Source organism: Bufo gargarizans, chromosome 2 (genome assembly GCF_014858855.1).
Source record: "Bufo gargarizans isolate SCDJY-AF-19 chromosome 2, ASM1485885v1, whole genome shotgun sequence".
In the NCBI taxonomy this organism is placed as follows: domain Eukaryota; kingdom Metazoa; phylum Chordata; class Amphibia; order Anura; family Bufonidae; genus Bufo; species Bufo gargarizans.
In genome coordinates, this window is record NC_058081.1 from 524,942,235 (window position 1) to 524,965,960 (window position 23,726).

Genomic DNA, 23,726 nt, shown 5'->3' on the forward strand with positions numbered 1-23,726 from the left:
GCACTCGCCCATAATTTTTTTCAATGGTCAGCTCAGCAGCAGGCACTCGCCCATAATTTTTTTGATGCTCAGCTCAGCAGCAGGCACTCGTCCCTGTTTATGAGAGTCAGCTTAGCAGCTGGCCCTCGCCCGTAATGTTTTAGAGGGTCACCAGCAGGCCATTAATCATAATTTTTCAAGGGTGTATGATGCCCTCCTTTATGTGTAATAAAGGGTTTATTGGAGTGCCAGTTCCTTGTAATTTTTGGAAGCCCTTTCACTTAGTGCATAGGCTTTATGAGTGTAGGAGTCCCACTACATGAACAATTGTACCACAATGTGAATGAGGACCTCCATTATGTGATATACAGGTTGTATTGGATTGCCTCTTCCGTGTAATTTTTGGCAGCACTTGCACTTTATATACAAGTAAAAAATCTTCGGTTTGGTGCGTATTATTGTCAGTCTGTAAAAGTGGCGTACCACTCGGACTACATCGTTCCCAGCAGCAACTTGGGAGTCCAAGATGCATTCAGACATCCTCCTCATGCTGTTCACAAACCATTTTGGTGGTGTTTCCATCAATTTCTGACCTTTTCTTATAAACCAGACACCCTCCCCTCATCAGAGCAGGGTTCCTGGTTTAATGCTCTGGTTCTCCCATAGACTTCCATTGTGCTTCGGTGCTCAGTAGAGCACTCAAGCATCCCGAGGTGTTCAACCCGAACACCTGAGCACTTTGGTGCTCGATCAACACTAGTCCTCATCTTGCCCATGGAGGTACACAATGTACAGAATGTCTATGACTGCGTTTATGTCCATAGTAAATGTTATTCTGCTTTTCAGACTCCTGGATGTCACATTATGCAGTCACACTCTCCTGTGCTGCTGTGTTTCTAGGTTGATTTTACCATTCAGGAATCTAGGAAAGCTGGGCCAACTGAGTTATGAATTGAGGACTCTGCAGCTTATTAGATATATAGAGGCAATTCATTGTGATCGGTGGCCTGGAATAATCCTCTCTCTGTACAGATATTCATCATATGATGAAGTGACAGGGCGGCTTTGTGCCGGTGACACCGACGCCCGTGGATCAGTGGCTGTTTGATATATTGAATGACTTTTCTCTGTTATTAGGACCCAACATACATGATTTATTTGTGAATTATATTCTCGGCTGCTATAGAAACAGAAGCTGTTTTTGAGGCGATGCTCAATGCTAGAAACTGATGTTCTGTCATCACAGGGAAGAGTTACTTACCCTTAAAGGGGAGCTCTGCCTCTGTGCGTAAATAAAATTGTTCACACAGCATATGTGCTGCCGATGTGACTAGCTCACAGAAGATTTTTTACATTGGATACAGTAATAAACCCAGAGCCATGAGAAGTATTAACGCAAGATGGATATTTTAGCCTCTGGATGGCAGTAAGAACATTCCTATCATATTCTATGACTAATGTAAAAAATGAAAATCAGGCATAATATAGTACATGATAACCTCTTTCCAACAAAGCTAGAACCAGCCCTGCATGTACCTTATATGGATCCAGAGATCTCCCCATTCATTGCTCTGCTAGATTTATATCAAGCTGTCAGCTCAAGGGGAGTGTCTTTTCTACTGCAGATTAAGGAGGCGTGTCTCAGCTCTCCCTATCACAGCTCAGGAGGCGTGTCTCAGATCTCCCTATCACACAACTCAGGAGGCGTGTCTCAGATCTCCCTATCACAGCTCAGGAGTCAGTTGAAGGATGAAACTGAGCATGTGCAGCCTTCTCAGTGAGCAGGTTAAAGAAATAAGAAAATAAACAAACTGCAGGTGGCGCTATAGAGATGCATTTTATTGAATAACTCAGGGTCTACGCAAATTTTTTTATTACATGTAATTACGAAAGTATTCAGATCCCGATGCTGGTTTGAAAACTGTAGAATATTTTTCGTGGGACAACCACTTTAAGCTTAATTACATGAAACTTGAAAAACCTTTTGAGGGTAGGTTCACACATAGGTGATTGCTGGCGGTCTTCTGCTTTTTTGCATTTTTAGTATTGTTTTTTTTGGTGTGTGGACATGTCCTATCTTTGGCCCTATTTTGTGTATCGCGCCGCAATGCGGGGTGTACACGTGACTGTGATCCGCAGCCACCCAGCTTTTCCAGATACAGATGAAATTCTATTTACAAGCTTCTTGGCTGGAGCTGTCACTGGGAAAGCTGAGTGACAATATGGCTGCCGTTATCGCTTGGCATTGCCACCCATCTGTCCTTACTTATTGGCAAATGGTACAGAAGTGGAGGTGGGTTGCTGCATAACTAGGCACATCTACTGTCAAGGAAAGTTGGGTGACAAACCTTGCAATCGCCATATTGGTTGCCACTCAGCTTTCCCACAATCAGAAGTAGCTAAACAAAGGACTTAGGCTACATGCACACGACCATATGTGTTTTGCGGTCCGCAAATTGCGGATCTGCAAAACAAAATGGATGACATCCGTATGCCATCCGTTTTTTTTTTGAGGATCCATTGTAACAATGCCTAAAACGGACAAGAATAGGACATGTTTTTTTTTTTTTGCGGGGCTATGGAACGGACATATGGGTCCGCATTTTTTGTGGACCCATTGAAATGAATCGGTCCGCATCCTATCCACCAAAAAAAAAAAATACGGAACAGACACAGAAACAAGCAACATTTGTGTGCATGTAGCCTAATACTTAGGCCTCATGCACACGACCATATGTACGTATGGTCATGTGCATGAGGCCTTAAGAGGACATTCCTTAAAGGGAACCTATCACCGGGATTTTGTATAGAGCTGAGGACATGGGTTGCTAGATGGCCGCTAGCACATCCGCAATACCCAGTCCCATAGCTCTGTGTGCTTTTATTGTGTAAAAAAAAACGATTTGATACATATGCAAATTAGCCTGAGATGAGTCCTGTCCCTGAGATGAGTCCAGCGTGTAGGAGCCCAGCACTTCCCCGCATCCTCAGAATCTCCTCCTTGCTCCCTGACGTCAGAAAGCTAGAGCGCCGTAATCTTGCAATGCGCAAGCTAGCGCATGCGCAGTTCCTTCCCTGAGGCTGATGCCAGCACAGGGAAGGAACACTATGACGACACTGCACATCGCGAGATTACGGCGCTCTAGCTTTCTGACGTTGGGGAGCAAGGAGGAGATTCTGAGGATGCGGGGCAGTTCTGGGCTCTTTCACGCTGGACTCCTCTCAGGGACGGGACTCATCTCAGGTTAATTTGCATATGTATCAAATAGTTTTTTTTTACACAATAAAAGCACACAGAGCTATGGGGACTGGATATTGCGGATGTGCTAGTGACCATCTAGCAACCCATGTCCTCAGCTCTATACACAAAATCCCAGTGACAGGTTCCCTTTAATGCACAGTAGTGCTTTGGTGACCAGTACGTGCACAGCATTAAAGGGGCTTTTATTTAATGTTCCATGGATCCATTCAGGTTGTCATGGCAGCAAAAGTAATAATGAGACCTTGCTGGGAATGTGACATTCAGCTACCATGCTGATGTCATTTAGGGTTAACGTATAGATACTATGGGAATTTCTGCCCCTATGAGTTCAGCGCTTAAGCTGATCCTAAGGAGCTGCCATAGCAACGGTTAAATGAGAGCCGGTACCTATAGAGACATGGAAAATAGAAATCTACATGGGATTGGAGCTCAGTTTTTTTTTTTTATCTTCAGCTGGACAAGATACTAAAAGTCAACTCCCACATTTCAGTAGGTGTGGAACCACTGTGCCAACCAACCAGTTTGGCTTTGGGTGTTATCCTTGCAGTCCCCTGATTTTCAGCCTTTAAGCTGTATACAGGGATCTAGTCTTTGCCACATGGGAACCACAAGCCGCTAAATCTTTAAATAGTCCCAGGGTAGTTGGCTGCTGACCCAGGGGGTCAGAGACACCAGTGCAAGGCATCGTGGGATAGTCAGGAAACAGGCTGAGATCAGGGCGGGCAGAGGTCATGCAAATCTTTAAAAATAATCGAAGGTCAGGGCAGGTAGCAGAGGGTCAATATGGTACACAGGCAGAAGTCGGGTAAGGCAGCAGAGGGTCAGATTTGGTAGACAGACAGAGTTTGGTACACGTGAAGACAGATAGGAATAGCACACCTTCACTAGGAAACTAACAAGATGGAGCAACTCCAAACTTCAGAGACCCTCCCATCGAAGATTCCATAAAGGGGGCTTTCTGGTAAAAAAGTTATTGCAGCATGGCCCCTGAAACAGAAGATTCATACTTACCTGCTCCATACCACTCTGGTGGTCCATGTAGCCCCTGCTTTCTTCATCCTTTGGTCCCGGAACTGTTTACATCTGGCTGGCTATCGGGCATGGTCACATGCATGGCACCAGACAATAACTAGCTTCAGAAGTGATGTGGCCACAAGAAGCACGTCACGGCTGAAGCCAGTCATTGGCTGTAGCAGTGCATGTGACCATGCCCAGCCAGCCAGATGTAAACTGTGCTGGAACCGTAAAATGAAGAATGCGGAGGACAGGTGAGCAGATACAGTGCTGCCCATAATTATTCATACCCCAGGCAAATTTTGACTTAAAGTTACTTTTATTCAACCAGCAAGTAATTTTTTGACCTTTGCAAAAGCTCATCTGGACAAAGAAGACTTCTGGTCTTTTGTGTTATGGTCAGTAGAAAAAAAAAATTGAATTGTTTGGTCACAATTATGTTTCCTTCATTTGGTGTAAAAAAGGAGAAGCCTTCAACCCAAAGAACACCATCCCCACTGTCAAACATGGTGGTGGGAACCTAATGCTTTGGGGTGTTTTTCACCCAATGGACCAGGGAAACTAATCACAGTAAACGGCACCATGAAAAAAGAGCAATACATGAGGATTCTCAACGACAACATCAGGCAGTCTGCAGAGAAACTTGGCCTTGGGCACCAGTGGATATTTCAGCATGAAAATGACCCAAAACACACAGCAAAAGTGGTGAAGAAATGGTTAGCAGACACCAACATTAACGTTTTGGAGTGGCCCAGCCAGAGTCCAGACTTGAATCCAATTGAGAATCTGTGGAGGGAGCTAAAGATCAGGGTGATGGCAAGAAGACCCTCCAACCTGAAAGATTTAGAGCTCATTGCTAAAGATGAATGGGCAAAAATACCTGTGGAGACATGCAAAAAGCTGGTCTGCAATTATAGGAAGCGTTTGACTTTATTGGCTGTAATAGCCAATAAAGGCTTTTCTATTGATTATTGAGAAGGGTATGAATAATTTGGGACTGGACACTTTTTGCTCAAATGTAAATAAAAGCTGTGAAATGTTTTTTTTCCACCATAATGCCTCTTGTCAGTGTTGTAGCATGGGTTGCCAGCACCCGGGGCGAGCCATGTATGGCGCCCCCTCCCAACCTGTGGACACGCCCCTTTTACAGATAATGTAGCATTACTATATAACACCACAGATAACATGGTGACCATTCTCTAAGTACAGATAATGTAGTAGATGGGTATAAGGCCCCAGAATTCAGAACACGCACAGTGTGAGCTGAAGTCTGGGGCCAGGATGCAGCAGGGTGGGCCAAATTCTCAATCCACCCCCGAACCCTACCATGAAACAAATATGTGTTTGGACATTACATACATCACTACAAAATATACAGTATAATACAGCACCACATACCTCATCCATCCAGTGATATCTCCTGTGATGTAGACTTTCCTCAACGTCTTTATTCGGAGATAAGACCGCCATGACACCTTCTTTCAGCTGCGTCTCTACAGAGTTTCACAGAAAGCATTTTTAGATTCCTCACTTTACTATCATCCTCCCCTCCTTGTACCTCAACACTGTTATCCTGCTGCCCCCCAATACTGTGGTAGAGCCAGAAAGATAGGAGGACCAGAGTTGAGGCACACTCATATATACTTATATTACAGAGGGGCCATTATATATTATAATAATACAAGGGGGCTATAATATATACTAATAATACAGAGGCGGCCATTATATATTCTAATCTGTGTGGAGGGGGCATAGAGGAGGCAAAACCACTGTGTAGGGATGAGCGAATTTCGTGTTATAAAATTTGTTTGTGCTTCGTTTGGTAGTAGAAGCAGAGTTGCATTATGGATTCCGTTACCACAGACCATAACGCAATTCTATGACGTAGAATGCATAACGGAATGCCTTTAGAGGCATTCCCTTATTCCTTTCGTCATAATAGAAGTCTATGGGCTGCATAACGGATCTGTCCCGTTTCTGTTATGCAGGAGAGGACTCCCCTGCATAATGGAAATGGGACGGATCTGTTATGCAGCCCATAGACTTCTATTATGATGGAAGGAATAACGGAATGCCTCTAAAGGCATTCCGTTATGCATTCTACGTCATAGAATTGCGTTATGGTCTGTGGTAACGGAATCCATAATGCAACTCTGCTTCTACCACCAAACGAAGTGTAAACAAATTTCAAAATCTGAAATTCGCTCATCTTTACCACTGTGTGGAGGGGGCACAGAGGAGACAAAACTCACAGTGTGGAGAGCGCACAGACGAGGCAAAACCACCTTATGGAGTTAAAAGGAGTCTGTCATCAAAGTTTCACCTTTTTAACCCTTCCCATAGCTTTCTAGCAGCCTTACAGTTACTAAAAACTTTATGAGCAATCCTGGACTTATAAAACCGGCAAAAAACAACTTAGTAGTATATGCAAATGAGATCTCGCAAGTGCCCAGGGGCGGCGTTACCCTCGTAGATGCCCAGCTAGCTCAGCCTTATCGTCGCTTCCCCCACCCATTCTTTCCCTCTGACCGCCCATCTACTTACTACTTGTTTCGCTGAGATCCCACGCCTGCGCACTCAGTCCATTAATTACTGTGATGCCGCACAAGGAATGGGCATCGCAGCCGACGGACTTAGTGTGCAGGCGTGGGATCTCGGCGAAACAAGAAGTAAGTAGATGGGCGGTCAGAGGGAAAGGATGGGCGAGTGGAGGGAAAGACTGGGCGGGGGGAAGCGACAATAAGGCTGAGCTAGCTGGGCACAGCATACTGTAAGTGCCTGCACTCTCCCTGCTCTGGACGCTGCTCTGCTTCTGCTTACAGCCCTTTTCCTGCATCTGGCTCAGTCTGTAAGGGGCGGGAGGAAGCGGTCACATGATCTTATGACATCATTCCCTCTAAGAAGCCAATACATTCTAGACCTGTCCTGAAGCCTATGAGGCAGAATGGAAATGTCTGCCGGGCGCCCCCTGCAATTTGGCGCCCGGGGCAAACCCCCCCCCCCACGCTACGCCCCTGCCTCTTGTACATCATCTTATTATCTTTTGGGAGTCACCTATGTCATTTCCCATCAAAAAAATGACTTGCTGGTTAAATAAAAGTAACTTTAAAGGGTTTCTATCACTTCGTTGCACATATTTAGCTGTCAGACACTAGTGATCCGCTAGTGTCTGCTCTGCCCAACCATCCTAATATAATTGCTTTTGGGGCAGCCGTTTTGCTGCAAAAAAGAACTTTTATTAATATGCTAATGAGCCTCTAGGTAGCTCATTAGCACCTAGAGGCTCCATCTACCTTCAGAAACTGCCGCCGCCCAGCGCGTCCCTCCAGCCCGCCCATCTCCTCCTGAATGCGATCCTCCTTGTGAGCGTCTTTATTCGGCGCATGCGCAGTGAATGTCTGACAGCTTCCCTGCTCAGACATCTCCACTGCGCCTGTTCCTCGGAGCACTATGGCGTCATCGCGCATGCGCAGTGGAGATGTCTGAGCAAGGAAGCGGTCAGACATTCACTGCGCATGCGCAGAATACATACGCTCACAAGGAGGATCGCATTCAGGAGGAGATGGGCGGGCTGGAGGGACGCGCTGGGCGGCAGCAGTTTCTGAAGGTAGACGGAGCCTCTAGGTGCTAATGACGCCCCCATAGCACCTAGAGGCTCATTAGCATATTAATAAAAGTTCTTTTTTTAGCAAAACAGCTGCCCCAAAAGCAATTATATTAGGATGGTTGGGCGGAGCAGACACTAGCGGATCGCTAGTGTCTGACAGCTAAATATGTGCAGCGAAGTGATAGAAACCCTTTAAGTCAAAATTTGCCTGGGATATGAATAATTATGGGCAGCACTGTAAGTATGAGTCTTCTGTTTCAGGGGCTTCAAGTATCCTTAGACAGCCAGGCATAAGCTGAGGAACAATTAGGACATGCACGCACGCCATACGGATGGGGAGATTGGATTGGCCAGCAAAGTTTAATTTGGGGCCTGCAGAAGGAAAATGAGGCTCCAGTGGCTAGGCCCGCTGTTGGTAAGGATGACAAAGGGCAGTGGATCGGGGCTGCCAGACTTGACGGGAGCGGTGAGTAAGGCTACTTTCACACTAGCGTTCGGGCGGATCCGTTCTGAACGGATCCGCTCATAATAATGCAGACGGAGGCTCCGTTCAGAACGGATCCGTCTGCATTAAAATGGCAAAAAAAAAGCTAAGTGTGAAAATAGCCTCGGACGGATCCGTCCAGACTTTCAATGTAAAGTCAATGGGGGACGGATCCGCTTGAAGATTGAGCCACATTGTGGCATCTTCAAACGGATCCGTCCCCATTGACTTACATTGTAAGTCTGGACGGATCCGCACGGATCCGCACGCCTCCGCACGCCTCCGCACGGCCAGGCGGACACCCGAACGCTGCAAGCAGCGTTCAGCTGTCCGCCTGTTCGTGCGGAGGCGAGCGGAGCGGAGGCTGAACGCCGCCAGACTGATGCAGTCTGAGCGGATCCGCTCCATTCAGACTGCATCAGGGCTGGACGGCTGCGTTCGGGTCCGCTCGTGAGCCCCTTCAAACGGAGCTCACGAGCGGACACCCGAACGCTAGTGTGAAAGTAGCCTAAGGTAGCACACATTCCTGCCCAGGAAAGCAGCGAGCACAGGCTACCAGACTAACATGATTATTTAGGAATCACCAGTGATGACTTATGCTGTATTTACCTATCTTTTTTAAAGTTGACGGGGCTTTCCGCACCCCTGCTTAAAGATGCTTCATATCACCGCTCTGGGCTACAGTATTTTGTGTTCTGGGAGCTTTCCCATTAGTTAAAGCTATACTTTATTAATGAATATTAAATAGCTTCCAGTCTTCTTTAGCCCAGATATTTCACTGTCAGCGGCTGCAATTGCTCTAACTTGATACATGAATATTTTCCTAAATCCTCTACAACGTAATAAAATGTCTAATTAGATCATCTGATAACAGCAGGAAAAGGTCAGAGAAATAATCCAGACAGAAGACTGCAGATAATTGGGAGTAAGATGTGTAAAGGCTTCAATTAGAAGTTGTGCTTAAAAAACAGAGTAATCATTTTTTTTTTAATTCTAGCCATTCCAATCTATAGTGGCAGTATTATAGTGAATATATTCTTGTACATAGTAGTATTATTATAGTAGTTATATTCTTGTACATAGGAGCAGTATTATAGCAGTTATATTCTTGTACATAGGGGACAGTATTATAGTAGTTATATTCTTGTACATAGAATCCAGTATTATAGTAGTTATATTCTTGTACACAGGAGCCAATATTATAGTAGTTATATTCTTGTACATAGGAGCAGTATTATAGTAGTTATATTCTTGTACATAGGAGACAGTATTATAGCAGTTATATTCTTGTACATAGGAGGCAGTATTATACTAGTTTTGATCTTGTACATAGGGGACAGTATTATAGTAGTTATATTCTTGTTATAGGAGGCAGTATTATAATAGTTATATTCTTAACCAAATTTATTTTTATTCAAAGAATATGGCATATCAATCGATCACAAACCATCGTAGCATCACTGGCAAGGCATAATCACAAATCGGCCATGGACGTGACCACAATTGCTTGTCAGTGCAACACATGTTGTACAAAATGATACATCAAATGTGACAGACAACAAAAATCAAACATAACACAAATAAGAGGAAAAGAGAGGGGAAGGGAGGAATAGGAAGGGGGGAGGGGGGGTAGGAGAGTTTTTCTCCAACTCCGTCAAGAGAACTTCCTATATTTCTTCCAGGGTGACCAGATTTTCAGAAAGCGGGAACGTGTGCAAGATTCCCAATGGGCCAGCTCTTCAAACCTGTAGATCTGATCCACCTTATCCCTCCACATCGAAATAGTGGGAGGTTCAGTATCCTTCCATAGCAGCGGGATGAGCAGTCTCGCCGCCGTAATAAGCATAGTAGGAAGATCAGATCTACAGGGGGACAGCGAGTCATTAGGACACCAAAGCAGAATCAGTTTAGGATCCAGCTTAACCTGCTTAGCACACACCTCAGTTATCAGAGCTTCTATACTAGTCCAGAACGCTTTAATCTTTTCACAGTGCCACCAAATGTGTGACAGAGAGCCTACGTCTTTTTTACACCTCCAGCACTAACTTGGGAAATCTGCGTTAAGCCTATGCAAGAACTCCGGGGACTTGTACCATCTCGTAAGCAGCTTATACGAGTTTTCTTGTATCTTAATACAGCGGCTAAAGCCGTGAGAGTGTGTAAGGACAAAAGCCCTTTCCGGGTCTGTAAGGTGGATGGACACTTCCCTTTCCCATGAAGAAAGGAAATGTAGCTCAGGGGGGGAAGCCAAAAGTAACTCCTTATATATGGTAGACAGCGGTTTAGGGATCCTACGGGCATCTGATAGTCTCCTAGACAGCCAAGAGGGGGTTCCAGAGGTGGTGGGGGGTGGTAGCTTAATCATCTTAATCTCCTTCTGCAGGGCGAAACTCTGTAGGAAGGAAGCTTTTTTGACTTTAGGGTCATTCAAGACTGTGGACCAATCCAGGGACCCATCCGGGGACCTAATCTCACATAAAGGGGTCTCGGCCAAAAGAGGCCAGATACCCGAGGGCTTCTCGGCTTCTGGATGGACATAAAACTGTAAAGAGGAAAGCGGAGTACCCGGTATGGGAAACTCAAGTGTTCTATCCTTAAACTTCTTGGCCCATTCAACCAACATACCCTTCCATAGGAGTGGCCAAGAGGAACTACCCGGAGAACAAGGGGACAACCCCCAGAGAATGCGCTTCATCCTAGTGGAGAGCAGGGAGCGCTCAAGACACACATATGGGGCACTGTAATCGCTATTGAGGAGGGATAGACCTCTAAATAGTTGAAAAGCCACATAGTAGGAACGTATGTCGGGCAAACCAAAGCCGCCAAACCTCCTTTCTCTGGTCAGCACCGAATAAGCAATTCTGGAGGGTTTACTTCCCCACAAAAAGAGGGAGAAAACTCTGCGGATGTCTACAAAAAATGAGTGTGGCAGCCAGATAGGCAACACCTGCAGAAGGTACAAAAATTTAGGAGCTATAAAAGTCTTAAGGTAGTTCCTCTTGCCACACCAGGAAATAAACGGCAGTTTAATAGAGTGCAGCTGCTTCCTAACTGAGGATAATAAGGGGGCATAATTCAGAGCAACTAAAACCTTTGCTTGAGCCGGGACGTGCACACCCAAAAATACTATGTCTTTGGTAGCCCAGTGAAAGGGGGTAGTATTCTGAAGGGCCTCTTTAACCGATTCTTGACAAGTAACGTTAAGGGCCATTGACTTGCTATAGTTGATTTTAAAGTTTGACACATAGCCAAACTCCTCAAAAAGACAAAAGCCTAGGGAAGGATGTTTCGGGATTGGAGGTCATGATAAGTAGATCATCTGCAAATGCGGCTGTCAAGTGGGTCCGAGAATCAATGGTCAAGCCCCTAACCGCAGGATCCTGCCATATCTTACACAGCAGAGTTTCCATCACTTTGACAAACCGAGATGGGGAGAGGGGGCACCCCTGCCTTGTCCCATTGGATATGGAAAAGGAGGGAGAAAGCGTACCATTTATTTTGAGTTTGGCAGACAGGGGCTGAGTACAGAATGAAGATCGCAGATATGAACGAATCTGGGAAACCAAACCTCGACAGGGCCCGCGACATATAATGCCAACCGACCCTGTCGAAGGTCTTCTCCGCATCCGTGCTCAGCAAAGCGAGAGGCGTAGAGGAGCTTCTAGCCCAATCCATAAGATGGAGCAAACGTATTGTGTTTTCACAGCCCTGTCTGCCACACACAAACCCCACTTGCTCACTATCAATAAGATCCTGCAGGATCAGCTGTATGCGCTGCGCCAGAATCTTGGACCACCACTTGACATCTGCATTTAGCAGTGAAATCGGGCGATAACTGCCGCAGTGGAGGGGTCTTTGTTTTCCTTATGGATTATAGTTATGTGAGCCTCTAACGTTTGGGGGGGTAGCAAACCTCCAGATAGAAGGAAATTACAGAGTGCCTGAAAATGAGGAGTCAAAACGTCCTTGAAGGTCTTGTAATACGATATAGGGAGGCCATCCGGGCCAGGACTTTTGCCTGAAGGAATGGAGGAAAGGACCTTGCCAATTTCCTCTCTTGATACAGGGGCGACTAGTTGAGAAGCTTGCAGGGGACTAATAGATGGCAGCTTCAGAATGGACAGGAACTCATCTGTGGCTTGCTCAATAGAGGCTGAACCAGGACTTTCGGGAGTGGGGAGGTTATATAGATCCGCATAAAAAGCACTAAACGCTTTTGCTATATCATGAGTCGACTTGTGCTTATTGCCTTTCGCATCCAGAATGGCAGGGATAAATGAATCCATGTGGCGTTGCTTAGCCATGGCAGACATCAGTTTATTCCCTTTGTTCCCATGGGCATAAGCTTTAAACCTGGAGCGGAATATAAGTTTCGCTGATTTGGCGTTCAGCAAGTTTTTCAATCCCGTTCTGGCCTCCGCCAATTCAGCAGCCACAGCCTGAGCCTGGGTTTGCTTATGAGTCAGTTCAAGACTCGCTATGCGGGACAGCAGGTCATCTACAGCCTTGGAGCGCAATTTTTTAACATGCGAGCCCAGGGAAATTAATTATCCTCTAACCACCGCCTTATGAGATTCCCACAAGATGGAAGGAGAGGGAGGGGGGTCGCGCACTGCATTAAGAGAGAAGAATTCAGACATAATCCGGGAGATTCTAGCTGCATTGGCAGGGTCGGAGATCAATGTGTCATTAAGACGCCATATTCTCTCACGTTTAGGAAGAGCTGTCAGAGACACCCAGAGAAATACTGGGGCGTGATCAGATAGCGTGATGTTCCCAATCCTCGTGTCTACCACCTGGGAAATATGGGGGGAGGATAAAAATAAGTAGTCCAACCTATGGAAGGATTTTTTAGCGTTTGAATAAAACGTGTAATCCCTACCAGAGGGATGCATAGTGCGCCACACATCAATAACCCGCAGCTTCTTAAGCGCAGTCTTCAGACGTCGCAAGAGTTTGTGGGACAACTCAGACCTCTGGGAGTACGAGTCAAGGCCTGGCTCCATAGTAACATTAAAGTCACCTCCTAATACAAGCATGCCCTCACTAAAAGCCTGTAGTTGCTCAAGAGTCCGAACGAGCCAGGGGATCTGCCCCCTATTAGGGGCATATAAATTAGCCAGGGTAACAGGTGCGTCAGCGATGTGCCCCTTAACAAATAAGAAGCGACCATCAGTGTCCGCAAGTGTTCGAAGGGTAGGCGCTTGTGGATGGCCATGCTGACGCCCCTGCTAGCCGAGGCAAAAGAGCTATGAAACCATTGTGGGAATGCGTTTTGGGACAATTTCGGGATCTTCCCTGATTTAAAATGAGTTTCTTGGAGGAATACAACAGAGGCTTCATCTTTCAGTAACAAAGAGAGCACCTGAGACCGCTTACATGGCTCGTTCAGACCCTTGGCATTCAGTGAGGCAACTACAACAGAGGCCATAGTAAAGACAGAGGAGGCCTGTCGGCCCAGAGCATAAGGACATCCAGTCTAGAAAGCCACGGACGGAGTAAGGGTCCATTCACACGTCCGTTTTTTCTTTCCTGATCTGTTCCGTTTTTTCAGGAACAGATCTGGACCAGATCTGGACCCATTTATTTTCAATGGGTCCTGAAAAAAAACGAACAGCACAATGTCAGATTTTTTTTCAGGACCCATTGAAAATGAATGGGTCCAGATCTGGTCCAGATCTGTTCCTGAAAAAACGGAACAGATCAGGAAAGAAAAAAAGGACGTGTGAATGGACCCTAAGAGGAAGAAAGGGAGGAAAGAGGAGGAAGGGAAAGTCAAAATAAAAGACATAACAAATGAGACAGTAACACAACCCAAATAACAAAGAATGTCTCCCCATGGACAGGGAGCACGTGACCCCACCCAGCATCTGACACAATGGAGATCCTTTTTCATAGCGGCAAACAGCCGGGATCTGTCAGAGGGGGGCTCCTGTGGGGCCACCGGGGGTGGAAAGGAAGGGGGTGAGGGAGAGGACATAATCAGTAACATAACTGACAACAGTGCAGACATAACCCCCGCATAACTAACAGTGCAGTCAGTGCACTAGTGCATAGCTCGTAACCTGCATCTCATGCAGGCAAGGTAGTAAAGTATAAGGTCAGGCCCAAAACCCATGAGAACGGGGCAGTGGGCCAAGACCTAAAATAAGTCCAAAACCAATGGACAAACGATGAAACTTCAGCTCAGACAGAGCCAGACAGAGTTCCTACGTCTTGAGACCCAGCAAAGTCACAGAACATTGAACTCAGTGAAGAGTGAACAAAAGCGCCTTCAGCGCCTCCCGGAACAAAGTCAGGTAACAGGTGCTTGCGACCGGCCTTTTCCTTGTTTCCCAGCTCTGGAAGGTGAAACTTGCTGCCACGAATCTATACCCGGAGGGGTAGGCAGGGGTTCCCCTTGATCAGCCGGCATCCACGAGGGAACTGTGATGGGTTCAATCCCAAGAGGGCCCCAAATGGCTTTCAGGTCACCTGGGGTCCGCACCGTGTACTGCCTCCCGTTTTTCAAGATGGCCAGACCGAAGGGATAGAGCCAACGGAATGGCGTAGCTGTGGCTTTAAGGGCCTCTAGGAGCGGCTTCACGATGCGCCTCTTGGCTAAGATGGAGGGGGCCAGGTCCTGGAAGAAAAGGACTGGGGTCTCACCATACATGATGCGGTCGGCCTCCCTTCCCGCCTTGAGCAGTGCAGCAGTGTCCACATAGCTTAGGATGCCGCATACTACATCCCGCGGCGGCTCACCAGGTTTTGGCTTGTGGGCCCTGTGGATACGCTCGATCACAATCGGAGCTGCTCTCTCAGCTCCCAGCAGGGAGGAGAAAATTTCGCATGCGACTGAATGAAGCGTGTCAATCGCAATATTTTCGGGTAGTCCGCGGATGCGAATATTTCGCCGCCGGCTCCGGTTCTCCTGATCCTCTATGCGCATCAGCGCGTCGTTTAGCAAGTCTCTGTGGGTTTGCAGGGCTGCGCTGGTCTTACCCTCATGCACCAGGATGGCTTCCTGTGCTAGCTCCAAGGACTCCACACGATTCCTAATCTGTCACAGGTCTCCTTTTATCTCCTCCAAGTCCTTTTTAAGAGGTGCAAGAGCAGATTCCAGTATGTCCCTGAGAACTGCTTTGGAGAGTGAGGAACTTTTTCGCAGTGGTCTGCGATCAGAAACATCAGAAGCACTTCCCGCCTCAGAGCCGTCCTCTGCTTCAGAGAGCTGCCGCGCCATCTTGCACGCTTCAGCAGCGGGAGTCCTGGAATGTTTCTTAAGGAATTTATCCATCTCAGGTTGCCTGGAACGGGCCCCTGTCGGCTCTGGTGTCTCAGAGTGACGATCCTTGCCTGGTTTCCCCATTAGCACAGAGTAAATAGCTAATAAAAGGGGCTATAATAGCTCCCAGGGAGAGGAGCTCAGGAACAAGCAGCCATTCAGCTCCGAGGTCAAGCCTATAATAGTTATATTCTTGTACATAGGAGGCAGTATTATAGTATTTATATTTTTGTATATAGGAGGCAGTAGTATAGTAGTTGTATTCTTGTACATAGGGGACAGTATTATAGTAGTTATATTCTTGTACATAGGGGACCGTTTTATAGTAGTTATATTCTTGTACATAGGAGCAGTATTATAGTAGTTACATTCTAATACATAGGAGGCAGTATTATAATAGTTTTATTCTTGTAAATAGAAGGCAGTATTATAGTAGTTGTGCAAAAGATGTAGTATTATACTAAAACATTTTAAAAGTTATTCTTACCTGTTATTTAGCAGAACTGAGCAGGATATTTCCCCCCTAGTCTCCACCCTAGGACCAGCGCACCTAGAATACTAAAAAGATACTATTAGCATAATTTATCGTAGTACCCAAAATACCCATTCCTACTTCATGTGCAGTAGAGGCGAATTGCTGCACATTAGTTTATTGGGAAGGGATATAACTGTGCTGCCTACTAGCTTGATATGGACATCCTCACAGATAATAGGGACCTCACTAGAAGAACGAGATGATTCAAACATCCATGCTTTGAGGAGCTTATCCAGTTGAGTACAGAGGAGGTGATCTTAGGCCTCTTTCACACTTGCGTTGTGCGGATCCGGCGTGTACTCCATTTGCCGGAATTACACGCAAATGAACTGAAAGCATTTGAAGACGGATCCGTCTTCAAAATGAGTTCAGTGTTACTATGGCAGCCAGGACGCTATTAAAGTCCTGGTTGCCATTGTAGTAGTGGGGAGCGGGGGAGCGGTATACTTACAGTCCGTGCGGCTCCCGGGGCGCTCCAGAATGACGTCAGAGTGCCCCATGCGCATGGATGACGTGCCATGCGATCACGTCATCCATGCGCGTGGGGCGCCCTGACGTTACTCTGGAGCGCCCGGGAGCCGCACGGACGGTAAGTATACTGCTCCCCCGCTCCCACTACACTTTACCATGGCTGACAGGACTTTAGCGTCCTGGCAGCCATGGTAACCATTCAGAAAAAGCTAAACGTCGCATCCGGCAATGCGCCGAAACGACGTTTAGCTTAAGGCCGGATCCGGATCAATGCCTTTCAATGGGCATTCATTCCGGATCCGGCCTTGCGGCAAGTGTTCAGGATTTTTGGCCGGGGCAAAAAGCGCAGCATGCTGCGGTATTTTCTCCGGCCAAAAAACGTTCCGGTCCTGAACTGGAGACATCCGGATTTCTCTCTATTCAGAATGCATTAGGATAAAACTGATCAGGATTCTTCCGGCATAGAGCCCCGACGACGGAACTCTATGCCGGAAGAAAAGAACGCAGGTGTAAAAGAGCCCTACTCAAATGGTAAGGCATACAAATTATTTCTAGAAATTGTTTGAGTTCTACCATACCACACGTCTTGTATTGTTGGCCAAGGCAGTGGTTTTAGAGGGAATTCTAAGGACATCCCACTGGAAATCACGCATGAAGTCTGCTGCAATCTTCAGCAGCAATACTTTCTCAGAGATGTCTTCAGCCACACCCTCAAGGCTCTAGACACAGGGACAGACGCCATAGCCCTGTTATTTTTGAAAATTATTAAAACTTCCAGGTTAACTAAGCACTGTTTCAAAAGCAAATCAGGTGCTTTAGCAAATCTGATTCATCGGTCTCAGTGCAAGTCGCCTCACTTGCAGCTGCGTCGCAGTGTAATTACAAGTGCTTGTCCAATTCAAGTGAATGGACCAAGCCCTTTTAATTGCACTGCACTGCTGAGACTCGCAGTGTAATCTTGAAGAGGAAGTAGTGCTTGTACGAGTGCCGCCTCCTCTTCAAACAGCTGATTGCCAGCCCCCACCAATCAGATATTGAATATGTACTGGCTGCACAACCTCTTTAAGTTCACGATGCCCATAAAAAACTTGGTTTTATTTCTTAGGCAAATAGGATAAACTGTCTCTGTCTTTGGTAGAAGACTTGGCATTCTTAGGCCTCTTTTAAACGGGCGTCGCGTGTGAGGGCTGGGCAAGATGCGGGTGGGTTGCTGGAAAATCTGTGCGAGTACAAAGCGTTTTAATCCATTTTGCACACGCTTGAGAAAAATCGACATGTTTGGTACCCACACCCGAACCCGGACTTTTTCACAGAAGTTCGGGTTTGGGTTAGGTGTTGTATAGATTTTATTATTTTCCCTTATAACATGGTTATAAGGGAAAATAATAGCATTCTTAATACATAATGCTTAGTAAAATGTCCATTGAGGGGTTAAAAATAATAAACCAATTTAACTCACCTCATCCAATTAATCGCATAGCGGATCTCCTCTCCTTTCTACTTTCTTCAGGACCTGGCTAAAGGACCTTTGATGACGTCACTGAGCTTCTCACATGGTTCATCACAAGGTCCATCACCATGGTGATGGACTATGTGATGAGCGCAGTGACGTCATCAAAGGTCCTTTAACCAGGTCCTGAAGAAAGTAGAAAGAAGAGGAGATCTGCTACGCGATCAAGTGGATGGGATGAGTTAAATTTGTTTATTATTTTTAACCCCTCAATGGACATTTTACCTATAACCATGTTATAAGGGAAAATAATAAAGATCGGGTCACCATCCCGATCGTCTCCTAGCAACATGCTTGAAAATTGCACCGCATTCGCACTTGCTTGCAGATGCTTGCGATTTTCACGCAGCCCCATTCACATCTATGGGGCCTGCATTGTGTGAAAAACACTCAATATAGAGCATGCTACGATTTTCATGCAACGCACAAGTGATGCATGAAAATCACTGCTCATGTGCACAGACCCATAGAAATGAATGGGTCTGGATTCAGTGCGGGTGCAATGCATTCACCTCACACATTGCACCCGCACGGAATTCTCGCCTGTTAGGTTCAAAAGAGTAAGGGTACTTTCACACTTGCGTTGTGAGGATCTGGCAGGCAGTTCCACCGCCGGACTGCCCGCTGGCCCTGGAAATCCGTATGCAAACGGATATCATTTGTAGACGGATCCAGATTTTAGCCAGGAAATGACCTGTTGTTTCAGCTCCGCAATCTCCTGTGGGCCAACACAGTCTCTACAAATATCAGAAGACTGATAATGGTTGGATGCAGCTAATACATCTTCTCACTCTATGAGTCTTTTTACCGCTTGAGATAGCTCCACAGCTTGAAAAGCGCATAAATCACAAATGTCCGTAGGCAAATCCTCAGGTAATGCCTGTTGACAAGAGCATAGCATATGCATGAAGCTTTGTCTTCTTTTTCCACAAGTCCTACTCAAATTGTGACCAGACAACTGTAGCAGAAAAAGAACGGAGCCTCTTAATAATGCAATAACGTAGAGGGGATGTAGGTAGAACACGCTACTGCTAGAAGCATAATACAAGTACCTTAACCCCTTCAGGACCCTGGGTTTTTCCTTTTTTGCGTTTTCGTTTTTCGCTTCCCCCCTTCCCATAGTCCTAACTTTTTAATTTTTCCATTCACATAGCCTTATGAGGGCTTATTTTTTGTGGGACAAGTTGTACTTTCTAATGGCACCATTTACGGTTGCATACCATGTGGTAGGAAGCGGGAAAAATTCAAATGATGTATAATTTTGTTTTACATTGTACACTATGCGGTAAAACGGACCTGTTATCTTCATTCTCCAGGTCAGTATGGTGTTTTAATACTGAAAAAAATAAAAATAAACTTTCAGGAAAACAAAAAAAAATGTATAACCATATTCTGACACCTATAACTTTTTTTAGTTATGTGTATTAAGCTGTGTGAGTTTTTTTTTTTGCGGGACGATCTGTTCTTTTCAGTGATACCAATTTGAAGTGTGTGGCGCTTTTTGATCACTTTTTATTTAAAAAAATTATTGGTTAGTTAAAGTGACAAAAAATTGCAAATTTGCTGTTTTCTTTTTTCTAAATAGCCATCATTGAACACTTAATTTGCACTATACCAATACAAGGATGCCACCTAGTGGCCTGTATTAGTATATTCATCTAATTGACTCTGAAGCCTGCTTGAGGCTTCGGTCAATTAACGCAATGTAACAGGTTCCCCGATCTCAGTCGGGGAATGCTGTTACCGGGCTGGAAGAGCACGACTTCTGGTTCCGGACTGATCTGAAGGGTAAGATGTTGCAATCAGCCTTAAGGCTGATCGCATACATGTACCGCGGGTCTCTGCTATTTAAAATAGCAGAACCCCGCAGCTAAGGCGCCCACTGCACGTGCGAGTGGGCGCCATGTTTGGGGACTGGACCTCCATTGTATATGTACGGCAGAGGTCCTTAAAGGGACACTGACAGGGCCAATAAGCATATTGAGGTCTATATATGTGACTACAGGTCTTATACAGGGTATTACAATCATATAAGTATCCCCCCTGTCCACATTATACAAACAGTAAACTTTAAGTTTTATAACCTGCTCCAAGGTCTGCAATCTGCCCAAGGGGCGGCGTTTCACTTCTCTTGCGCCCAGCCAGCCTCCCCAACTGCCAATTTGAAGCGCCGCCCAGCTCATGAATATTCAGTTTGCTGGGCGGCTTCTGCGGTCCCCGCTCTGAAGCGATTCACTTAACAGTGCCTGGCGCATGCGCCGGATCTTGTGAAGTCCGGTACAGTAAGCGCCGCCCAGCTCATCAATATTCACTTCGCTGGGCGGCGCTTACTGTCCCCGACTTCACAAGATCCGGCGCATGCGCAGGGCACTGAATCATAAATTCTGCAAGGATATGTCAACTTATGAGCACAACTGTAAATAAGCTGCCACAGCAAGGCTTGGGCAGATCCTCCACTCTGGACTGAGGGCCACAACAGACATACCGCAGAGATAGCAGCTGCAGAAGTGATGCAATAGTGCAACACTGGATCGCACTGGCACTCGGAAATGACATCAACAAGGCCTGTGGCGGACGCTTCCAGAACTATCCTATAAGGCAGCGACGCCTAGAATTGATGTCTACAAAGCCTGAGACTGGAAGAACCATGTGACCACGTGCCAGAACTGGTGAAATGGCAGATGAACCTCTGAAATAGAGCAAAAAGCCTCCAGACGTAAACCACTATGGAACAGGCTCAATCCAGACATACATGGTGAACAAAGGCGGAATAAGAAATAACCATGTGGTGTAACAGTGAGCACATAAAAGGCGCCTCAGGGAACACACCCTCTAAACAGACTGACCAGTCCGAGGACTGGAAGGCCTAGCAGTAGAAATATTTAGCCAGAGACTACCTCTAGCCATATAAAGATAAAATAAAGAATCCACAGCATAATCCAAAAAACACACCTTCTGGCAATGGGTCATAACCAGAGCATCCCTCTGTCAACACAGATTCGCTGCCAATACAGCCATGTGTTACTATGGGAGGAGTCACCCTTTACAAGCATTGTGATTAATTATGCTAATATATTATTAGTACTCTGGGTGGGTTGGTCATAGGATGGAGACTAAGGTACAAAATATCTCACTCTGTGCTGCCATAGGAGGATGAGGAAAGTACTTATATTTTTGTACATAGGAGGCAGTATTATAATAGTTATATTACACTACATAATATATAGTATTATAGTAATTATATTCTTGTACATATAAGGCAGTATTATAGTAGTTATATTCTTGTACATAGGAGGCAGTATTATAGTAGTTATATTCTTGTACACAGGAGGCAGTATTATAGTAGTTATATTCTTGTACATAGGTGGCAGTATTATGTAGTTATATTCTTGTGCATAGGAAGCAGCATTATAGTAGTTATATTCTTGTACATAGGTGGCAGTATTATGTAGTTATATTCTTGTGCATAGGAGGCAGTATTATAGTAGTTATATTCTTGTACATACAGTAGAGGTTGTATTATAATAGTTATATTCCATTACACATTACAAAGTATTATAGTAGTTATATTCCTGTACTTAGGGGCAGTATTTTAGTACATATATTCTTGTATATAGAAGGCAGTATTATAGTAGTTATATTCTTGTACATAGAGGTAGTATTATAGTAGTTATATTCTTGTATTTAGGAGCTAGTACTATAGTGGTTATATTCTTGTACATAGGAGGCAGTATGATAATTCCATTACGTAGTAGACAGTATTATAGTAGTTTTAGTCTTATATGTAGGAGCAGTATTATAGTAGTAATATTCTTTTACATAGGGGCAGAATTACAGTGGTTATATTCTTGTACATAGGTAGGCAGTATTACTGTATAGTAGTTATATTCTTGTATATAGGAGTCAATTTTATAGTAGATATATTTCTGAGGATAGCCCATCACTTGCAAAGGATTGGACATTCTCTTTAAGAAGTTTCCAGGATTAGACAAAGACCACTTCTCCTAAAAATAGCTGCGAAACAATAGGTGTATGGTGCTGTCATGGAAGAAAGTAGCATGTTTTGATATATTTGGACAACATTTTAGGGTGTTTTTCTACTGAGGTGTGTAAAGGATCATCTTGTTGATTTACCTGATTTCTTATATTTCCCCTGCAGACATATCGGTCAGTCTCCTCGCTGTTGTGGTCAGCTTTTGCGGCTTGGCTCTGCTGGTGGTCTCACTCTTTGTCTTCTGGAAACTTTGTTGGCCATGTTGGAGAAGTAAACCTGTCGCATCTGCAACCAATGGCATCCCCCAATGTGTCCCCAGTGCCCCCCCTGAAGTGACGGAAACCAACGAGAAGAAAGAAATCAAACAGAATGGTAAACACTCCGTGAGGATGCAGGAAGCCGCCATGAAGATCAGCCACACTTCACCTGACATCCCGGCCGAGGTGCAGAATGCCCTGAAAGAACATTTAATGAAGCATGCTCGTATGCAGCGCCAAATCACCGAACCCACATCATCCTCACGGTAAGCAGCTGAATCACCCAATTTTTTTTTTTTCTTTGCTGCCTTATTCCAGTGTGAAGATTTTGTCATGGCAACGCTGCTGTTTTTTTCCTGACCCTGGTAGCTCCATGTTGTTTGTCATAAGCAAGTGCGGATTGGCAATATACTCTACAGGGAAATTGTCCATTGGGTCAAAGTCCAGAGGGCTGCCCGAGCCCTCCCAATGGCTGCCGGCCAGGTACACAATGATCTGATGCTCTCATCATTAATTAATGTTAGGAGTATCAGGTACTTTTGTACCTGGCCAGTTGCCTCAGGTGATTTCCTGAATTCAGCTTTATCGCTGTCTTCAGGATGACAATACAGTCGAATACTGCAGCGGGATTGGCAGTATTTTGTGCTGCGCTGTGGTACACCAAGATCACAATCACAGTCATTTTCAATGTCCATACCCTTATAAATGATAATAAAGTTAATTAGTATGTGGACATTTTTGGGGATGGTTAAAAAACTTCCTTTCTTCTGTTCTTGAAGTTCAATGATGTGAAAAAAACAAGGGAAATTTTAATGACTTCCACTCCAGAATTATGGCTTCAGAAAGTCACAAAATAGGACTTTGTGACATTTTGCTGTAAAATGTGCAAAAGTGTTGTGGCTTTTTGCATTTTACACCACTTATTTCAGTTTTGAAAAGTGGGTGTGAAAATGGTCGGGGTTAGCTATTGTAATAAGTTTCACTCCAGAATTATCAACTGAGACTAAAAAAGTCACCAAAAAGTCAAAGTCACTCCAGTATGGGGGTGATGCAGAAAAATTGGTATAGCATTTCGAGACAAAAGTGTTTGATAAATTTGGCGCAATGTACACCAACACAGACGTAAAGGCTAAGTACACCTTTTGGGGCAATATTTTTTTTTATTATTGCATTGTACTTGTTTTGAGCTGAAAATAATTTTTTCAATTGGTCTTTATTAACAATATGAAATGCTATTTTGAGTACATAGCTGAGATGCTCTACTAGCTTGCCTGTGGGTTTTAGGTCTCTTCCATCACCTGAGGAGCAGATGGACTCCTTATCTCTGCTCTCTGACATTATAAACA

The 23,726-nt window shown here is 45.2% G+C and overlaps 1 protein-coding gene and 1 long non-coding RNA gene across 2 annotated transcripts in view; one reads left to right on the forward strand and one right to left on the reverse strand.

Annotated features, from left to right (window-relative positions):
- The window catches only part of LOC122926604, a 126,064-nt gene extending 103,705 nt beyond the window's left edge, over positions 1-22,359 (reverse strand). The window contains exon 1 of the long non-coding RNA XR_006387689.1: positions 22,264-22,359. This is a non-coding gene — a long non-coding RNA (uncharacterized LOC122926604). The remainder of the gene's footprint in view (positions 1-22,263) is intronic.
- SYT10 (synaptotagmin 10) overlaps positions 1-23,726 on the forward strand; it is a 135,494-nt gene that overhangs the window by 8,045 nt on the left and 103,723 nt on the right. Inside the window, exon 2 of the mRNA XM_044278028.1 lies at positions 22,289-22,646. Within this exon, the coding sequence (XP_044133963.1) occupies positions 22,289-22,646 (358 nt within the window). The remainder of the gene's footprint in view (positions 1-22,288; positions 22,647-23,726) is intronic.